The sequence below is a fragment of the Aspergillus multicolor genome (assembly GCF_047715735.1).
Source record: "Aspergillus multicolor strain CBS 133.54 unplaced genomic scaffold BDW74scaffold_4, whole genome shotgun sequence".
In the NCBI taxonomy this organism is placed as follows: Eukaryota; Fungi; Ascomycota; class Eurotiomycetes; order Eurotiales; family Aspergillaceae; genus Aspergillus; species Aspergillus multicolor.
The window spans coordinates 757,293-773,549 of record NW_027395955.1 but is presented as its reverse complement, the minus strand read 5'-3'; the positions used below and the strand labels follow the sequence as shown (position 1 = coordinate 773,549).

At 50.7% G+C, this 16,257-nt stretch overlaps 5 protein-coding genes across 5 annotated transcripts; 4 read left to right on the top strand and 1 right to left on the bottom strand.

The window, feature by feature from the left end:
* The first annotated feature begins 185 nt into the window (after positions 1 to 185).
* On the top strand, positions 186 to 1,436 carry BDW74DRAFT_147387 (putative 26S proteasome non-ATPase regulatory subunit Nas2). Its single transcript, XM_073723537.1, has 4 exons — positions 186 to 430; positions 491 to 563; positions 613 to 965; positions 1,037 to 1,436. Exons 1-4 carry the CDS (start codon positions 266 to 268, stop codon positions 1,166 to 1,168), a joined length of 723 nt encoding a protein of 240 aa, XP_073587118.1. The 5' UTR covers positions 186 to 265; the 3' UTR covers positions 1,169 to 1,436.
* A 24-nt stretch (positions 1,437 to 1,460) lies between these two features.
* BDW74DRAFT_147383 (Ran family GTP-binding nuclear protein) lies at positions 1,461 to 3,214 on the top strand. Its single transcript, XM_073723536.1, has 5 exons — positions 1,461 to 1,763; positions 1,969 to 2,061; positions 2,133 to 2,286; positions 2,340 to 2,545; positions 2,599 to 3,214. Exons 1-5 carry the CDS (start codon positions 1,701 to 1,703, stop codon positions 2,728 to 2,730), a joined length of 648 nt encoding a protein of 215 aa, XP_073587117.1. The 5' UTR covers positions 1,461 to 1,700; the 3' UTR covers positions 2,731 to 3,214.
* A 170-nt stretch (positions 3,215 to 3,384) lies between these two features.
* Positions 3,385 to 7,948, bottom strand: BDW74DRAFT_147379 (uncharacterized protein). Its single transcript, XM_073723535.1, has 5 exons — positions 7,110 to 7,948; positions 6,494 to 7,052; positions 5,657 to 6,434; positions 4,077 to 5,591; positions 3,385 to 4,017 (listed from the first exon to the last, which is right to left on the bottom strand). The coding sequence occupies exons 1-5, from the start codon at positions 7,780 to 7,782 to the stop codon at positions 4,003 to 4,005; spliced, it is 3,540 nt and encodes a 1,179-aa protein (XP_073587116.1). The 5' UTR covers positions 7,783 to 7,948; the 3' UTR covers positions 3,385 to 4,002.
* A 1,417-nt stretch (positions 7,949 to 9,365) lies between these two features.
* BDW74DRAFT_147373 (SCP2 sterol-binding domain-containing protein) lies at positions 9,366 to 10,173 on the top strand. The gene is made up of 3 exons (XM_073723534.1): positions 9,366 to 9,506; positions 9,577 to 9,786; positions 9,854 to 10,173. Exons 1-3 carry the CDS (start codon positions 9,491 to 9,493, stop codon positions 10,015 to 10,017), a joined length of 390 nt encoding a protein of 129 aa, XP_073587115.1. The 5' UTR covers positions 9,366 to 9,490; the 3' UTR covers positions 10,018 to 10,173.
* Positions 10,174 to 11,242: 1,069 nt separating this feature from the next.
* On the top strand, positions 11,243 to 16,026 carry BDW74DRAFT_100290 (RanBP1 domain protein). The gene is made up of 2 exons (XM_073721465.1): positions 11,243 to 11,601; positions 11,871 to 16,026. The coding sequence occupies exons 1-2, from the start codon at positions 11,477 to 11,479 to the stop codon at positions 15,940 to 15,942; spliced, it is 4,197 nt and encodes a 1,398-aa protein (XP_073587114.1). The 5' UTR covers positions 11,243 to 11,476; the 3' UTR covers positions 15,943 to 16,026.
* Positions 16,027 to 16,257: the final 231 nt, after the last annotated feature.

The window sequence follows — 16,257 nt, the reverse complement described above, 5'->3', positions numbered from 1 at the left end:
TTGTAGGCCTGTCGATTTTCCGGCTCAGTTCGGCACCGGTGAGAATCGGGGTACAATCGCCTGAAAGGGCAAAAAGCGAGGATATCTATCTGCTGTGTAAGGTTGAAACGTAGCGTGCCAAGCATCAGCCCCAGATCGTCTTTCTCCCACCCTGACGGGATCTCATCTCTCCACCCGCCACCAATCGCTCACTGACCGAGATCGCCTAATTACACCTTCACCTTCCCGCACCATGTTCTAGATTTGCCTGAAAGCAAAATTTGATATGGGAATACCCATGACGGACAATCTGCATGCTCCCACTGTATCCTCCGGGTCCACCTCCGGAGGGATCCCCCGCGACCTTTCCAAACTATCCATGAGCGAGCTGTCGAAACACAAAGAACAGATTGAAGAAGAACTCTCCGCTCTCAGCAGTGTTCTCAGTTCTGTGAGTGCCATAGGTGCCTGACAGTTTATCTCTCGATTACTGACTATGCTTGTCCACTAGCATGGCGTGAATATGAACACTTCGCTGACGACTTTCGACGGCTTTCCTCGCGACGATATCGATGTTGCGCAAAGTGAGATACCAACCCCTTACAACTGGTATAGCCGCTAAGACCCACTCAGTCCGCACGATTCGGGCGCAAATAATTAGACTCCGTTACGATCACAAAGAGGTCATGACCTTCATTGAGAAGGGCATTCACACCCATTTTGCCAGCCACCAACGCACTGCACCTGCCACTACACCTACCAGCAATACAAATGGCTCCGCCCCTGCGCCCTCTGGAGTCAGTCCAGCAGCCGCCGGGACGGGCGTCCTGACGCCGTTCGCGAAGGTAAATAGTGTTGTGCCCGGGAGTCCTGCGGGCCGAGCTGGGCTGCAGGTCGGCGATACCATCCGAAGTTTTGGAACCGTGAACTGGCTCAACCACGAACGTCTTTCCAAGGTGGCGGATGTGGTCCAACAGAACGAAGGAGTAAGTCACCCTTGACCTTTACAAAGACTGACCGCATATCCGAAGCGCAGGCGCTGACTTCTATTTCTAAGCGCAATATTGTCGTCAAAGTCACTCGGAACGGTCCATCCCCTGGCAGTGCCTCTCAACTAGACTTGGAACTTGTGCCACGCCGTGATTGGGGTGGCCGTGGTTTGTTAGGCTGCCATCTTCTTCCCCTATAGCGGCTTCGATCCCGTCAAAGGAACAATTGGGTATGGAGTAAGGATGATTGTTTGAAGACAACAAGTTTACGTGGATGGATAAACATTGGGTCTTGAAGACAGGAATGTGACATGATTGATGATGAGTTTTGTTCGGTAAGCATGGGCGGCGTTACTCGTTTCTGGGCATTGGGCATGTTTTAGGTACCAAAGGAGGTCTATCATGTGCAAAGTAGATATCTTTCAACATGTTCGATAGGAACAAAGATCAAGAATCATTAGGTTTTCATCATTTTCCTTGTATAAAGCCCCGCGTTGCCTGAGGCCTCGGCACGTGACCACAAAGGCAGACCGACTCGGGCAAAAATTCCATCACCAAAACTTGAACCGCTCACTCTGTTTTCTCCCTGCCCTCATCCTTTTGATTCCCCACCCCTTCCATCCTCATCGTCTGTCGCGCCTTCGACTCTTGATATCTGACCTCGCTGTCTTCGTGTCAGATTCTGAATTGAAAGCCTCTGCTTCTCCTTTCTTTTAATTTCACATAATCACAATGGCCGAGCAGCAAGTCCCAACCTTCAAGCTTGTCCTCGTCGGCGACGGTGGTACTGGAAAGGCAAGTTTATCGAATTCCCTCGGACACCACAACATTTCTAGTCGTTCTGTGTCCTTAATATCTATCCATCATTCGTTACTCGCCTCGTTTGCCCTTCTGTCCGGCTGTTCGCAGCGACGTCAACAACGAGGCAAAACTCGACCCCGCGCCGCTCGCAACCCGTCAACAAGAACGTCAACTAACCTGAAAATCTCTCTCTTTCCAGACCACTTTCGTCAAGCGCCACCTTACTGGTGAATTCGAGAAGAAGTACATCGCTACTCTCGGTGTCGAGGTTCACCCCATCACCTTCACCACGGTATGCCCCGCTGTTGACCCCGCTTCGGTTATCCGCTATACTTTCGTCGCTTCGACTAACGCTTGCACTAGAACCTGGGCACAATCCAGTTCGACGTTTGGGACACTGCTGGTCAGGAGAAGTTCGGTGGTCTGCGAGATGGATACTACATCAACGGACAGTGCGGTATCATCATGTTCGATGTTACCTCCCGTATCACCTACAAGAACGTTCCCAACTGGCACCGTACGTGATCTTTACTCTGCTGAAGGAACGTCAGTACTCACCAATATCGATAGGTGACCTCGTCCGTGTCTGCGAGAACATCCCCATTGTCCTCACCGGTAACAAGGTCGATGTTAAGGAGCGTAAGGTGAAGGCCAAGACCATCACCTTCCACCGCAAGAAGAACCTCCAGTACTACGACATCTCCGCCAAGTCCAACTACAACTTCGAGAAGCCCTTCCTGTGGCTCGCCAGGAAGCTGGTCGGCAACGCCTCTCTGGTTAGCCATTCCGCGTATACCCGCTCTTATACTGCATGCTAACAGTTCTCCAGGAATTCGTCGCCGCTCCTGCCCTTGCTCCCCCTGAGGTCTCGGTCGACGCCAACCTCATGGCTCAGTACACCCAGGAGATGGAACAGGCCGCCAACCAGCCCCTGCCCGACGAGGACGATGCCGATCTCTAGATTGTCCCAAGCCAAAGAAGGTTTTGGGTCGGATCACGGCTCATACGGTCGAACCCCCCCTATAGCCGCGTCCAGTTCCAATAGAACGCACATAACTTGGAACGTTTACGCGCGCAAAGTCTCGAATCACGATACAACGATCAGCGGTGGATTGGTCTGTGGATGGCTGGCACGATATTTGCTTTGATTTTCCCCCTCTTTTCCCTCCATTCAATATTACCACTAGTAGTCTAGACTCCTTTATCTCTACACCCAAAGTTCATAGCAGAAAAAATTCGCAGCTATCTTCTGCAATATGCGTCCAAAAGAAAAGTTTCCGCATCTATTTTTGCGCTGCACTTTCATTCCAGTTTGACCTGGTTTCAAAACCTCTATTTTTCGTCATTTGCATCAACGGAGTCTATTCTTGGAGATACAGAACACTTAGGACAAAGAACGCGGACCACTTGGGCTTAAACCCCTGTTCCCTAAACTCAATTTCGGCCAATCTGTTTGCACTGTATTGTCTTGCGCTTTCAATGGCGTGATTTCTCACACCTAGAGCATTTCTTAAGCCCAGGCCTCCTCCAATTAGTTTCCCAAGCGGCACGTGATATGGAAATATTATAGGATGCATAACGGCTCAAGCCTTTAGCGAAAAATGACGTCAGCGTTGGGCGACAATTTGTCGGGCTAGCCGCTGCTGAACTTCGGGCGATGCGCCGTGTAGACAATGAGTATGTTTGTCTGTAATTAATGATTGCATGCATTTGGACTCGGCTGGGCTCCAGAGACTGATTTGGGTAGGATCTCATGCGTCAGACAGAAGGGTGACTGGAGCCTTTTCTGCTTGCCCGCCTACATACACGGGGTGAGGGATGAGAAAGAAGGCCAAACGTTGAATGTCTTCTACCCCGATTACGGTTATGGGTTTCTGAAGCCTGTCAAACCGGGCCTGGATTGTCTTCAAGAAGGGTATCTCTAGTCGTTGTACAGTCATGCAGTCATGCAGCCGCGCTAAATAGGATGAAATGAGAGAACCCAAAAAGACGAAGAGAAGCATACATTGACACAAAAACCAGGTGAAAAACATATTGTCTGCTTCTAGGATATTGCTGATCGGACGTAAATGCAGAGACATAGCAGTAACAGGCAGGAGAAGATATGGAAAAGTGAGAGAGTCGTTGCAAACAGACTTTTGACGATGTACTTGGGGTATAAGAAATGGAAACAGCTGTGGGAAAAATCCTTGAGAACACCAACGCCATAATTAGGACCAAATGCAAATATACCTTATTGGGTGATTCCCTGGAAGACAGGAAGGTTAGTGACTTGAGCTTAACGCAAGGGGTATCTGGGGGACGTACAAAGAGGTAACCGAGCTCGCGAACACTCAGCCTGGCGATATTCTTCGATTCTTTCTCATCCAATGCGCCGTCGATAATGGCCCGCTTCTTATCTTGAAGCTCGACAATTCGATCTTCGACAGTTTCTGGCACAAGAATCCGATGAACTTGTACCTCGCGCATCTGCCCAATACGATGAGCGCGATCGATTGCCTGCTCTTCAACGTAAGGGTTCCAGAACGGATCAAAAATGACCACGTGGTTTGCGGCGACAAGGTTCAATCCAGCATTGCCTGCCTTCAACGATACAAGCATGATTTTGCAGTTTGGATCATCCGTAAAGTCTAGCACGGCCGAATTGCGATCCGACGGTTTCATGCTTCCATCATACCGACGGTACCGGTGCCCTTCGCGCGCGATTGGTACCTCTAGCAGATCCAGTAGAGAAGTGAACTGGCTGAAGATGATGATCTTTTCGTCATTAGCCCGGTGTTGCACATCGCGTATAATCTCCATGGTCTTTTCAATCTTTGCGCTGGTGATCCAAGTTTTCTCTAGACGGCGTAGGTACTTGCGCTTCGAGGCCTGATTCTTCGCAGCCTCCTTCTTGAGCTCGGCAAGGGACTTCTTGATGTTGCCTTTGCCCTTGCCCTTGCCTTTGCCTTTGCCTTTGTCTTTGCCTTTGCCTTTTCCTTTGTTTTTCGCCTTCGCTTTCAGAGGAGGAGTTGAATCATCCTCACTATCATTCACGATAAAGTCTGACAAAGTACCACCGTTGTCGCTGTCGTCGCTGTCGTCAGTTTGATCATCATTGTCCCCATCTTCATCCTCCGCTACTCCCAAGCCATTCAGGCCATCTGCATCCTCGGTCCCATCGGCGAAATGGGCTTTCCGAAAGGACAAATGATCCGTGATTTTCTTGGGATCGACGAGTGCACGACAATTGGGACACTTTATCTGCGCTGCTCCATCAATGCCATTTTGTAGAGAAAGAGAAGGATCGGAGATCCTGGAGAAACATTCACTGCAAGTCCCGTGTCCACAGGGGAAGAAAATGATTGGGTTTTCCACCGCATCAATGCAGACGGGACATTCGAGATCCTCATTGTCTCTTAGACGAGCGATAACTTCGCCACTGAACTCCCTGGCATTAGCCATGAAATCCACTCCCTGGGTGATCTCGTTGAGTTTGACACTGAAATCGGTGATTAAGTGCGGATGACAGCAAGCTTGTCGAAGACGAAGAAGGAGAACAAGGATATTCGAATAGTTCCGACCAACTGACCCGGCCGCAAGATACTTGTTGAACTGGAGTTGGGTCTTGGCTTCGAGTGCTTTGTATAGGTCAAGTTCATCTTCACTAAAAGCGGCGTGGACTTTCTCGGATACTCTGCGGGGAAGGTTGAGAATGGGCTTGCCATCGATTTTCGAATCCTTCGTCCGCCGTAGGAGTACTGCCTTGATAAGAATACGGAACTGTTGCATTGCTTTGTCTTGTGACTGCTTTAAGCCACTCTTCAGCGGCTGAGAGAAATCCTGAAGTCGCATCAGGTTAGCCGACATTGAAACATGCAGACCGCCAGAAAGATAGAGCTACTCACCTTTTTGAACTTTTGTAGATTGGCGTAAGGACGATTGCGCAAGAACTTTAGCAAAGAATGCAACTCCTCCACATTGTTCATCATAGGAGTACCGCTCATACACCAACGGTAGGTTGCGTTCAGGCGGCAGCACGCAATCGCAGACTGGGTATCTCGGTTTTTGATGCACTGGGCTTCATCGATTATAACCCTATACCATTTGCTAATAGGTCCAAGGCAGGGTAGCTTTTTTATGAACTCCCTACTCAGGGTTGACTCCTCGGCCCCTTCCTTGAGTAGTTTTTCGTACTCGTTGACGCGTTTCAGCTCCGACGCCAGCGTGCCAAACGTGGTGAGTACAACATCATATTTTTTCAGCTCACTGAAGCTCGTTTTGCTCTTGTCACCGTGCAGGATGTATACCTTAAGGCGATGTTTAGGCAGAAGCATCTTCTCGATTTCTCGCTTCCACTGCTGCATCAACGCGACAGGAGCAATGATCAACGTCGTCTTTCGTTCGGGGTCACTGGACGGGCGAGAGACCATGAGTGCAATTGCTTGAATCGTTTTACCCAAACCCATGTCGTCGGCTAAGATGCCTCCTTTCTGATCACATTCTTCCTTGGACTTCATCCAGGCCAGTCCCAGTACCTGGTGGTCTAGCAAGGGGAACCTTAGTGCCTCCGGAGTACCTTCGCGATCTTTGGCTGAGATGTCAGCATCGGGTCGAATGGTTTCCAGCAGCTGTTTTATCTCCTCATTAACTTGCTTGGGGTCAGCCCCGTTGTCGTAGAAGTCCCTGCACACGTTAATAATTTGGAAAGCCAGGCAATGCAAGATGACCAGTGAGAAACTTACTGAAGATCGCGACCATACAAGTCCGACCGATATTCATCGTCAACAAAACCGGTGGTAATAACATTACCCAGTGACGAAAAGAGACTAGAACTCCCAGCTCTCTCACTCAAGTAATCCCTGGCACCTCTGTAGGCTGCCGCAGCGGACGACGCAAGCTGCGGCCACATACTTGACACGGTGTTTCCGGCACCACTCGGTCCAGGTACGGCACTGGAGGAGCCATAAGGGTTGAAGTAAGGGCCATGGAGCGATCTGGGAACATTGGATATGCCTAGGCTTGTGTCTCCGTGGACAGATGGGTATTGGGGTAGGTGGCTGATGTTTCTCGGGTTGAAAACGGCGCGAGACTGAAAGTCCAGTGGAGTAATTTCTGCGAGATCACTGTCATCACTATCGGAAACTGACCTTGAAGACTCAAATTGCGGACCACGAAAAGCAACATTTCGGTTCAGGGGCGGAGCCATCATACCCCTTGGTATTGTGCTCGAAAACAGCGGATTGGCAGGGCCCGGCTGTGCAGTTTGTGGTGGAAGGTGTTCACGCCCAGGGAAAGAGGATTCTGGACGACTGTCAGACGAGGAATTCTCCGAAATGGGTGCTGATGAGGACTGCATGCCGTAAGACATCAGATTACGAGCAAACTCCGCATCCCGGCGCTCTTGTGTCCTCCGCTCTTCTAACCATTTTTCTGCTCTTCTGTGTTCCTCTTCAATCGCACGTATATCTTCGCCTTCAACCCCAAAGAAACCGAGAATATCATCCTCAGTCTCCGTGTTGGCTAGATAATCCGGGCTGCTGCGGTTGAACGGGGTAGACGAAGCCGCCAGGCCAAGGGCAGGACTCGCCCTACTCCCTGTGGCGCGTTTGAACGAGAAGTGGCTTTCGTCGTCGTCGTCGTCATCGGAAAATGGGCGTTTGCGGGTGGAGAACATGTCTGAAGGTACGTCTGGTCGAGAACCTCGAGGTCGGGAGGGTAAAGAAAATGAGGCTCGCCCGGTATGCGGTGGGCTAGTTGTATCCGAGGGAGTAGAGAAGGTCGAGCCGTCCAGCTGCGACGGTGCTAAACTCTGCCTGATAGAGAAGGAGCGACCGGCTGTTCCGTCGGTGTTGCTGCCGCGTAGCCTAGCTAGCCTTGTTTCGAGATCCGCGATCACCTCTAATGTTTCTTGTTTTTCTTCAAGAGCATCGGAGCGGGAACCGAATGACTCGTGAAGGCTTTGCAGAATGGCTTTTTGCAATTCAAGTTCTTCCTCAAGCTCCTCGATTGTTTGGCTGGTGGAGGATGCCATGATTTAAAGGCGGGGGTCGTCGCGGAGGCGCGAGGATGAAGGCGCTTTTATAAGTGGGTTGAACTTCCCGAGGAACACGACTCCGGCAACGACAGGTCCATGGAGTGACCAGTGCAAGGTGAAGGGTCTCTTGGTGACAGGTGAATGTAGCGAGAATAAAGGGAGGCGGGGAATTGAATGTGAGCAGGAGAGATACGGAGGCGGGTGAGGCTCGATAATATTAATCGCGATAATCGATCTATCAACTCTTGGCGCGTCGGTCAATTAAGCCTAACACAGCCTGCAGAAATGCCTGCCAGGGCGAATCGGTGAAAGATGTGAGAGGGCGCCGAAGTTGCCTAGAAATGGCTGTAGCCTGATATTTTTATTCACTTGAGGCTCTTAAGAGGCTCTAGAGTCTGTCAATCGAAGTGGCAAAGGGGTCTTCCAGACTTTTCACTCCCTTATGTTGGGTGCTTCAAAAATATATATTATCCACCTCAACTCTCTAGGGAATGTATTTTCTACTCTGGAGTAGAGGGCTATTCTGAAACAATTAAAAGCTCTCTAGACCTTGTAAAAATGCCTAGACATGCGTGCTATCAAAATTTTCCATAAATACCGAAGATTCCATTGTTATTCTCTATTTTTGAGGCCTTTATCAGTTTCGACTGAGAATCTATTCAACACTGTATGATATACTCCGTACCTAGTGCTTGTTTCAATTTTACCAGACAAAGAGAGGTCTCATCGACTGGTTTCCTAGGGACTGTATTGATACAGTAGCATTGAGCCTAGCTGCCAAGAGCACATCGAAGGTATTGCAGATTGCTGTATACAGCCAACCAGTTGTATGCCACTTATGGCGACACAAAGTGCGTGGAGAAGAACCGCAGTGAGGACAAAGTTCTTGACAGTCATTTTTTTTTAGTAAGGGCATTCTGCAAAGCCTGCTCAAGCACGCGCTCCGTAAGCATATCCATATTTCAGTTCCGGGATCGGTTTGCGGGGTCAATACTGGGAATGTACCCGTCCACGGGTGTGAGTAACACCTGCACGCCATCGAGCTCAAAGGCTTTCGATGTTCCCAAATCCGTGTTGTTAGGTGGCTGCTATGCCCCTACACAAGGAAAGGGAGAGACTCCAGCTAAATGCGGTACCGGTTTGGTGGAAGGGCGCGACCTTGCGTAGAAGCAAAAAACCACTTAGCTCCAGATAGGACTCAATAAGACTTATCTGGGGCAGCTGAACGGACGGAAAGACTCCATATATTTCTGTAGAGGTGAGACTGCTGCCCGACAAAATTCCATGCTCCATGCTTGCATTGCATGTTGCTAAGAACCGTGGTGCCTTCTCCGAGGAGCGGGGTACAGTCGCTTTCATGTGGAAGGGCGTGTGGACGAAGCTCCTCATCACAGCGCGATCAGCTCGCAAGAGAAACTATTCTTGCTGACCACAATCCATGCCCCGGATTTTGCGGACGTCTATTTGATTGGAGAAAATCACAAGAGTCAAGCTAGACCAGCCGAGTAACGAAGGAAACGAGCCTCGGCATAAGATTGCAGCAGTCCTCCGACCGCCTGGATTCACATGTCCGGGGTAAGATCGATGCCATCGCTATAATAATATTTGTAGTCCCTCGCCGTCTCCTTCTTTTTTAAAGTTACACAAGCTTCCATCTCGTTCTTCATCCTAACTGTACGCTTGATCATAATAGCTCGTGCCCTCAATGACTCTCAAAGAAGGTACGTTAATCTCGATCCTATCGCTTCCATTCCACGGAGCTCCGCTCTAACCAAGCTTCCACCACTGCAGACGGTTTCGAATCATCCGCCGCTTTCGACGCGATCAACGCTACTCTCCAGAGTGACGAGGGCGAGCGCAAGGAAGCTATCAAGAATGCCCAGACCGTCGTTGCTTTTCAACTGAAGAACGCCGCTGGTAAGGAAGAGAGCTGGCACCTCGACCTCAAGGAGAAGGGCGTTGTTGGCAAGGGTCCTGCTCCTCCGGGTAAAAAGGCCGATGGTCAGTGTGGCCCCTTCTATAACCGTGTATCCTCGCGAATTGGTGGCTAATGTGGTTGTGTCAACAGTGACCCTTCAGCTTTCGGACAAGGATTTTGAGTCTCTGGTTTCCGGCAAAGCTAATGCTCAGAGACTCTTCATGGGAGGCAAACTCAAGATCAAGGGCAACATCATGAAGGCCACCAAGATGGAGCCAGTTTTGAAGAAGGCCCAGGGCAAGGCCAAACTATAGATACCCATATTTTTCATTCATGTATTCCACTGCCGGGCGGGGATCTACTCAGATTCTATGACCTAATCAAAACGACCATCTTTCATCCATTAATACATCCATGTTTATTAGACGGTGACCCTGAAAGTATGTACTACGGTGTCGATATGCCAGTTTGTGGACTTGCTCCATCAAAACTTGGGTAAGGTAGTACTGGCAGCCAGCTGACACTTCCTCCTGACGGCTCGCGCTTAATACCCATACATCGCAAAAGCCGATAGTATGGCGACATGTGCGGCTGACCACGAAAGATAGTTAACTGATGTCGTTATTACTCAGCACCAAAGAGCTGGGATGATAGGGCAGTTATACATAAGTTACGACAAGGCATCAAGTTCCAGTGTGCCGCCCTTCCTGTCGTCATAGGTAGGATGCACGGCCGCAACGCGCATGACTAAACTATAGTAGCGAATCTAGCGAGTGCAAGGCAAGCAATCATCGAAGGGTGCTCGCTTCTCAAAAGACCGATGGATTTGCCTGTCGGCCTAGCCATTTGCTAATAAGCTCGCTCATATGGGACGTCATCTTGAAGTACCCCAGGCACTCCTCTCCATGTCATAGAAACGCGATGAACACCGTTTTATGCAGTGTAAGCATATACGTCATGTACGGCGACGACTACTTTGGCCGCAATATTTCCATCTTTATGAGCACTATTAAGGAACTTGCGCCTAAAAATATATACGAATAGAACCAAAAATCGCCCTTGATCAAAGAAACCCAAGTGAATAAAATTGTTTGTGCTTGTGCCAAGACGCGCTCTTGAGCATGGCACGTGACTAAGATTTTTTCGAGCGGTCTGCTGGCAGACCCTCCTCCCCCAGCAAAATCGCGAGCGGGAGCGAATGTTAAAAAGAAGTAGCTCTAGCGAGTAACACCCATCACTTCGCAGACAGAACACATCGAATCGAAGCGTCAGCATTCCGCATTCGATGCTTTTGCCTACTCTAAACCTCTGACTTTTGTCCTTTTCCCTTTTTCCCTCTCACCTTATCCTCCTTAGTCCTGCTTGAGCCGCGAATTGCAACCCTACCCACCCCCCGAAGAACGGACCAAGCGCGTGCGCATTTCGAGCCACAGTCCGCGACAACGGCAATTAATAGGGGTCCGGTATCGTGCTTATCATAGAAATCAATTTATCAGAAGCGACATTACGGTCTTTTCGTCACTTGACGTTCGCGAACCGGTCCGCACATACTCTTTTTTCTCCGACTCTTTGGCCTGCATCGCGACTCGGCTTCGTTATTGTCGGGACAACGAGTCGCCAACTGCTTTGACTATTCACCAAGAACAGGATACATTTGGCGAAGGAAGTGCGGAAAAGCGCTAAATACGGTGGATGACACCCATCCGCTCGACGACTTGAACTGTTTTCAAGGAAGGGGTGAAGGTCGCGGGTGCTCTGCTGTTGTTTTGATAAATGTCTAAGAGATCGGCTCAAGGCCCCCAGGGGGATAAGGACACCGATTTATTCAAATTCAACATGTCAAGTACACCGGATGACAAGCCCCAGCGGGCCACAGCTGCACAACTCGCGGCACGAAAGTAAGTAATTGCTGACCGACCTTTGCGCCCTATGCGAACAACTGTGCTTCATTTCCCTCCCGCGCATCATCCTGCACTTTCTAAAGCCTTGGAAGCATGTCGCTCTACTTTTCTTGATCGCTGCTTTGTCTTTCTTGGTGCCACTGTGGTTGCCTACTTCATTTTCTGCGTCTCATGTAGCCCAAAGCTACTTCCCTTGCGTTCGCCATGCACGCATATGCCTCTTCCTGACATATCATATTTGTTGCATTGACTAATGACACCTTCAGAATCAAGGACGTCCGCAGGCGGCCGCGTGCTGGCACACCGTCTAGTAGTGCGGGTGCTTCGTTTAGCACGCCATTCAATTCGATCGATCCTAACACAGTTTCTTCCCCATCTGCTGCTCAACAACCGATGACAAACGGCTTCAGTTTTGGACAGTCACAAAGCTTTCCTCCGGCTAGCCCAGCTCCCAAACCGCCAGCTCAAAACGGAGGATCACAATTTGCATTCGGATCAGGTGGTGGTGGCTCGTCCACTTTCAATTTTTCTTCTGCGTCGTTCGGAGGGACAGCATCAACACCTGCTAGTAATCCCTTCGCATCCATGAATACGGCCGCCACCACTAGTCAGCAGCCGCAAGCCAGCAGTTTCTCGGGCTTCAAAGGCAACTTGTTCAATGTCCCTTCGACTGGAAGCCAATCTCCCGCCCAGCAATCTTTGCCTTCTGGGGGACTTTTTGGTGCTGGGCCTCAGCAGAGTGGTCCTACTGGAGGTTTGTTCGGTAGTACCGCCAACGGTGGACTTTCGTCCCAACCCGCCAAAAATACGCCCACGAATGGAAGCATCTTCGGCCAGTCCACCACCGGTGGCTCCTCGTCAAATGTCTTTGCACCATCTGGGGCCGACAAGCCTAATCCCTTTGCGCAGAATGCGTCATTCGGCGATGATTCAATGCAGACTTCTCCGGATTCCAAGTCTGCTCCGCAAAAATCATCAATATTTGGTGGCGGGAGTGGTGGTTTTGGGGTCTCAACAAGCTTTGGTGCCCCTGGAACCGGTAACCTCTTTGGGAGTACAACCGGGGCGCCAGCCCAGACTCCGTCCAAACCCTTGTTTGGAGCGAAGCCAGCAGAGCAGACCGCTACTGCAACGCCCTCCCTCTTTGGCGCTTCCACTCAACCCACACCCTCGACTTCTGCTGCGCCGTCTTTCAGTGCCGCGCCACTGACAACCAGCACTACCTCATCTTCGCTCTTTAGCACATCTACTCCAAATACTGCAGCAGCGGGACAGAACCCTTTTCAAACCACAAGTCTCTTTGGTGCACCTACTCCATCTACCACGCAGAAACCTGCAGAGGAAAAGGCCAAGGAAGAGGCAAAGCCAAGCGCCTCCACCCCATCTCAACCATCGTTTAGCTTCTCTTCTACAACCTCTGGGCCGTCATTATTTTCTCAGAGTGCAACCGCGGCGCCAACTCAGTCAGATCGCGCATCACAACCTGTCTCAACGGGAAGTTTGTTTACCCCTAGGCCTGCGGCTTCTACAGAACAAGAAAAACCACAGTCTGATGGAGCCAATCCCTTTAATACCCTGTTCCAAAAGCCAGCGGCTCCAGCTGCAGAAGCCCCCGAACCGGAGCAGAAACCATTCGCATCCTCGAGCTTCTTTGCAAAGCCCGCGCCTAGCGATGCCGCAAAGACGAATGAGCCCTTCAAAGCAGCCACTTCTGCTTCTCCTTTCTCTGCCTCTACTCTTGGACAACCTTTGTCGTCTACCCCCCCGTCTCCAGCGTTCTCATTCTCTGCTTCGAAGGCGAACTCTTCCGCGCCCCCACCCCCACCCGCATCTGCTTCTGTCCCAGCTTCTCAAAGTCCTTTCAATGTCAACGGATCCAAGTCTGATATCGCCCCTGCATCGCCGTCGACTACTCCTAGTACCACGACTCTGAGTTTCGGCGAGCTTCAGCCTGCGAAGCTGCCCTCTGGTTTGGACAAAGATACCAAGGAAGGCGTGGAAATCGCCCACCGCGTGCGCTTGCTCAACGAGTGTTTTCAGCGTGAAGTCACAAAGCTGGATGCCAAGACTAACGACTTTGATCACCTTCTACAGTTTTACCTGCGTGTGCGCGAGACAATCGGCGCTCCGGTTGCGGGGACCGGTATCAAGCGCAAAGCTCCCGTTGACACTAATGGTGCTTTGGATGTTCAGTCTCCTAAAAAGGCCAAAACAATCGGCAATGGAAGCTCGACCCCTGCTGCCGCTTTACCAAGCACTACGGCATCATCCCAACCTTTCAACGGACTCCAAAATACTCCTGCAAGTAGCAGCAAAAGAAGGGCGGCTGAAGATAACGATGGTGATTCTTCGTCACCTTCAAAACGCGCTAATGGGGACTCCACAACTGCTAGCATTTTTGCAAGTTCCTTTTCACGCTCCAGAACCTCAGACTCCGACGAACCAACAGGTACTCCATCTTCCAGAAAGCACGATGCTTCGTCTGTGAGACCGTCCACCCCAGAGTCGTCCAAACCTAGTCTGCTCTCTACGACGCCAAAAACATCCCCCCCAAAGCCCGTATTCTCTACATCTACAACCCCCGAGGAGACTTCAACCTCGAGTGCAACTCTCTCACAACCGACGTCTATCTTTAAGCCATCCTTCACTGCACCAGCAAGCGGTGCACCTCCCGCAAGTCCTTTCGTCACCAAGCCTTCAACTGGTGTAGGCGCCAGTGCTCCGGCTGCGCCCCTGGCTATTCCCAAGTTTGGTTCTGGCACCCCCGTCAACTTTCTGAGCCAGTTTAAGGCTCAGTCTGACAAAGAAGCTGAGAAGGAGAAGGAGAAGCGCAAGGCCGAAGAGTTCGATTCAGATGAAGACGACGAGGCAGAATGGGCACGCCAAGATGCCGAAAAGCAGCGCAAAAAGCGCGAAGAAATTGAAGCGCAACAGAACCGGCGCGCCAAATTCGTTCCTGGACAAGGATTTTCGTTTGAGGATGATACCACCGAAGAAGAAAAATCGAACGCAAGCGTCACCTCGTCAATCCTGGATTCTCAGCCGAACTCTTTTTCAACGCCTACCAATATTTTTGGAAATCTTTCCGCGGTTCCTTCCGAGAACGAACACGATGCTGCTGATGACACCGAGGAAGACTCTGTCTCTGGTGATGATGATGCCGCCGGAGAGTCATCTTCTGCGTTGACGAAAGGACCCGAGACAGATGGAATGGCTTCCAAGGCAAATGGTGCATCTCAGTCACCTGCTCCCGAAAGCCGTGATGAAGGCGATTCCACAAAGGCGGCAGAAAACAAGACTTCTGGTGGCCGCAGCATGTTCGACCGCGTGGAGTATGACAAGGACGGAAAGCCGAAGCGTCAGGGTGGAGAAGAAAAAGCTTCATCTGCGCTATTCGGCTCGTCCAATTTATCGTCGTCGTTCACTAGTTCAGCGTCTACTCCGAACCCATTCGCTTCCTTGTCGCAGCCTCAGGCTGAGAAGTCTGGCGAGAGTACTCCTAAGCCTGCACCTAGCAACCCTTTTAGTAGTCTTTCGACGCCAGCGAGTAATCCTTTCGGAGGCTCGGCCTCTGCCACGCCTCGCGCAAGCACCCCTTCGATCTTTGCTACTGGGTCCAGCGCCACAAAGCCTGGTAGCGATAACACCTGGAAACCAAACTCTCCCATCACATTTGCATCAACACCCGCACAGGAGTCAGCCTCATCGGCCGAGTCTGACACTGGATCTGCTGCTCCGGCTTCTGGTTCTTCGCCCAACTTCAAAACTTTGTTTGGAGCACCGTCCGCAGGAGCCAACTCTGGCTCAAATGGTACCCAGGGAACCGCTGGCTTCTCGTTCGGCGGTCCTTCTCAGACGGGATCCTCTCTCCTAACTCCATCTGTGCTCACTTCAGCATCGCAAAGCCGCGCCTCCACACCCGGAATGACTTCTGATACTGGTGCGGAAGACTCTGCCGACGGTGACATTCCCAAAAATGAACCGCAGGTCGATCTCGCTCGAGGCGGCGCTGGCGAAGAGGACGAAGACGTTGTCATAGAGACCCGAGCACGTGGCTTGAAGATGGTTGACGGTGCCTGGGTTAGCCAGGGCTTGGGCTTCCTTCGTATTCTGAAGAACCGAACCACATCCCGCAGCCGTATCCTCCTTCGAGCCGACCCTAGCGGAAACGTGGTGTTGAACACCCACTTGATGAAGGAGATCAAGTACACTTTAACCAAAACAAACATACAATTCCTTGTTCCTCAAGCCGAAGGCGCTCCTGAAATGTGGGCTTTGCGACTCAAAGCTCCCGATGCCCCCAAACTCAACACCGCCATTCAGGAAAACAAGTCATAAACAAAGTCGACTGATTTTTAGACTTCCAGAATGCGAGGATAATTTTAACGAACGAACAAGCATGGACATGGCAATTGATATATTATCTGCATTTTCAACAGCCTCTCACCTTCCCACTAACCACTCCGCAACTCCCCAGCCCCATTCTGTGTTCGATCCGGGGAGCTCATGACCGAAATCGCAAGGTTTTCTCATACGAAAACGCCTTGTCTTGTATTATTTGTCACTATTTTCGAACCACTTCGCATCCATCCCTGTTTGATTTTGGATTTCCTTGTTATGTTTGTTACTTTTTCTTCTCTTCTACCCTTGTGT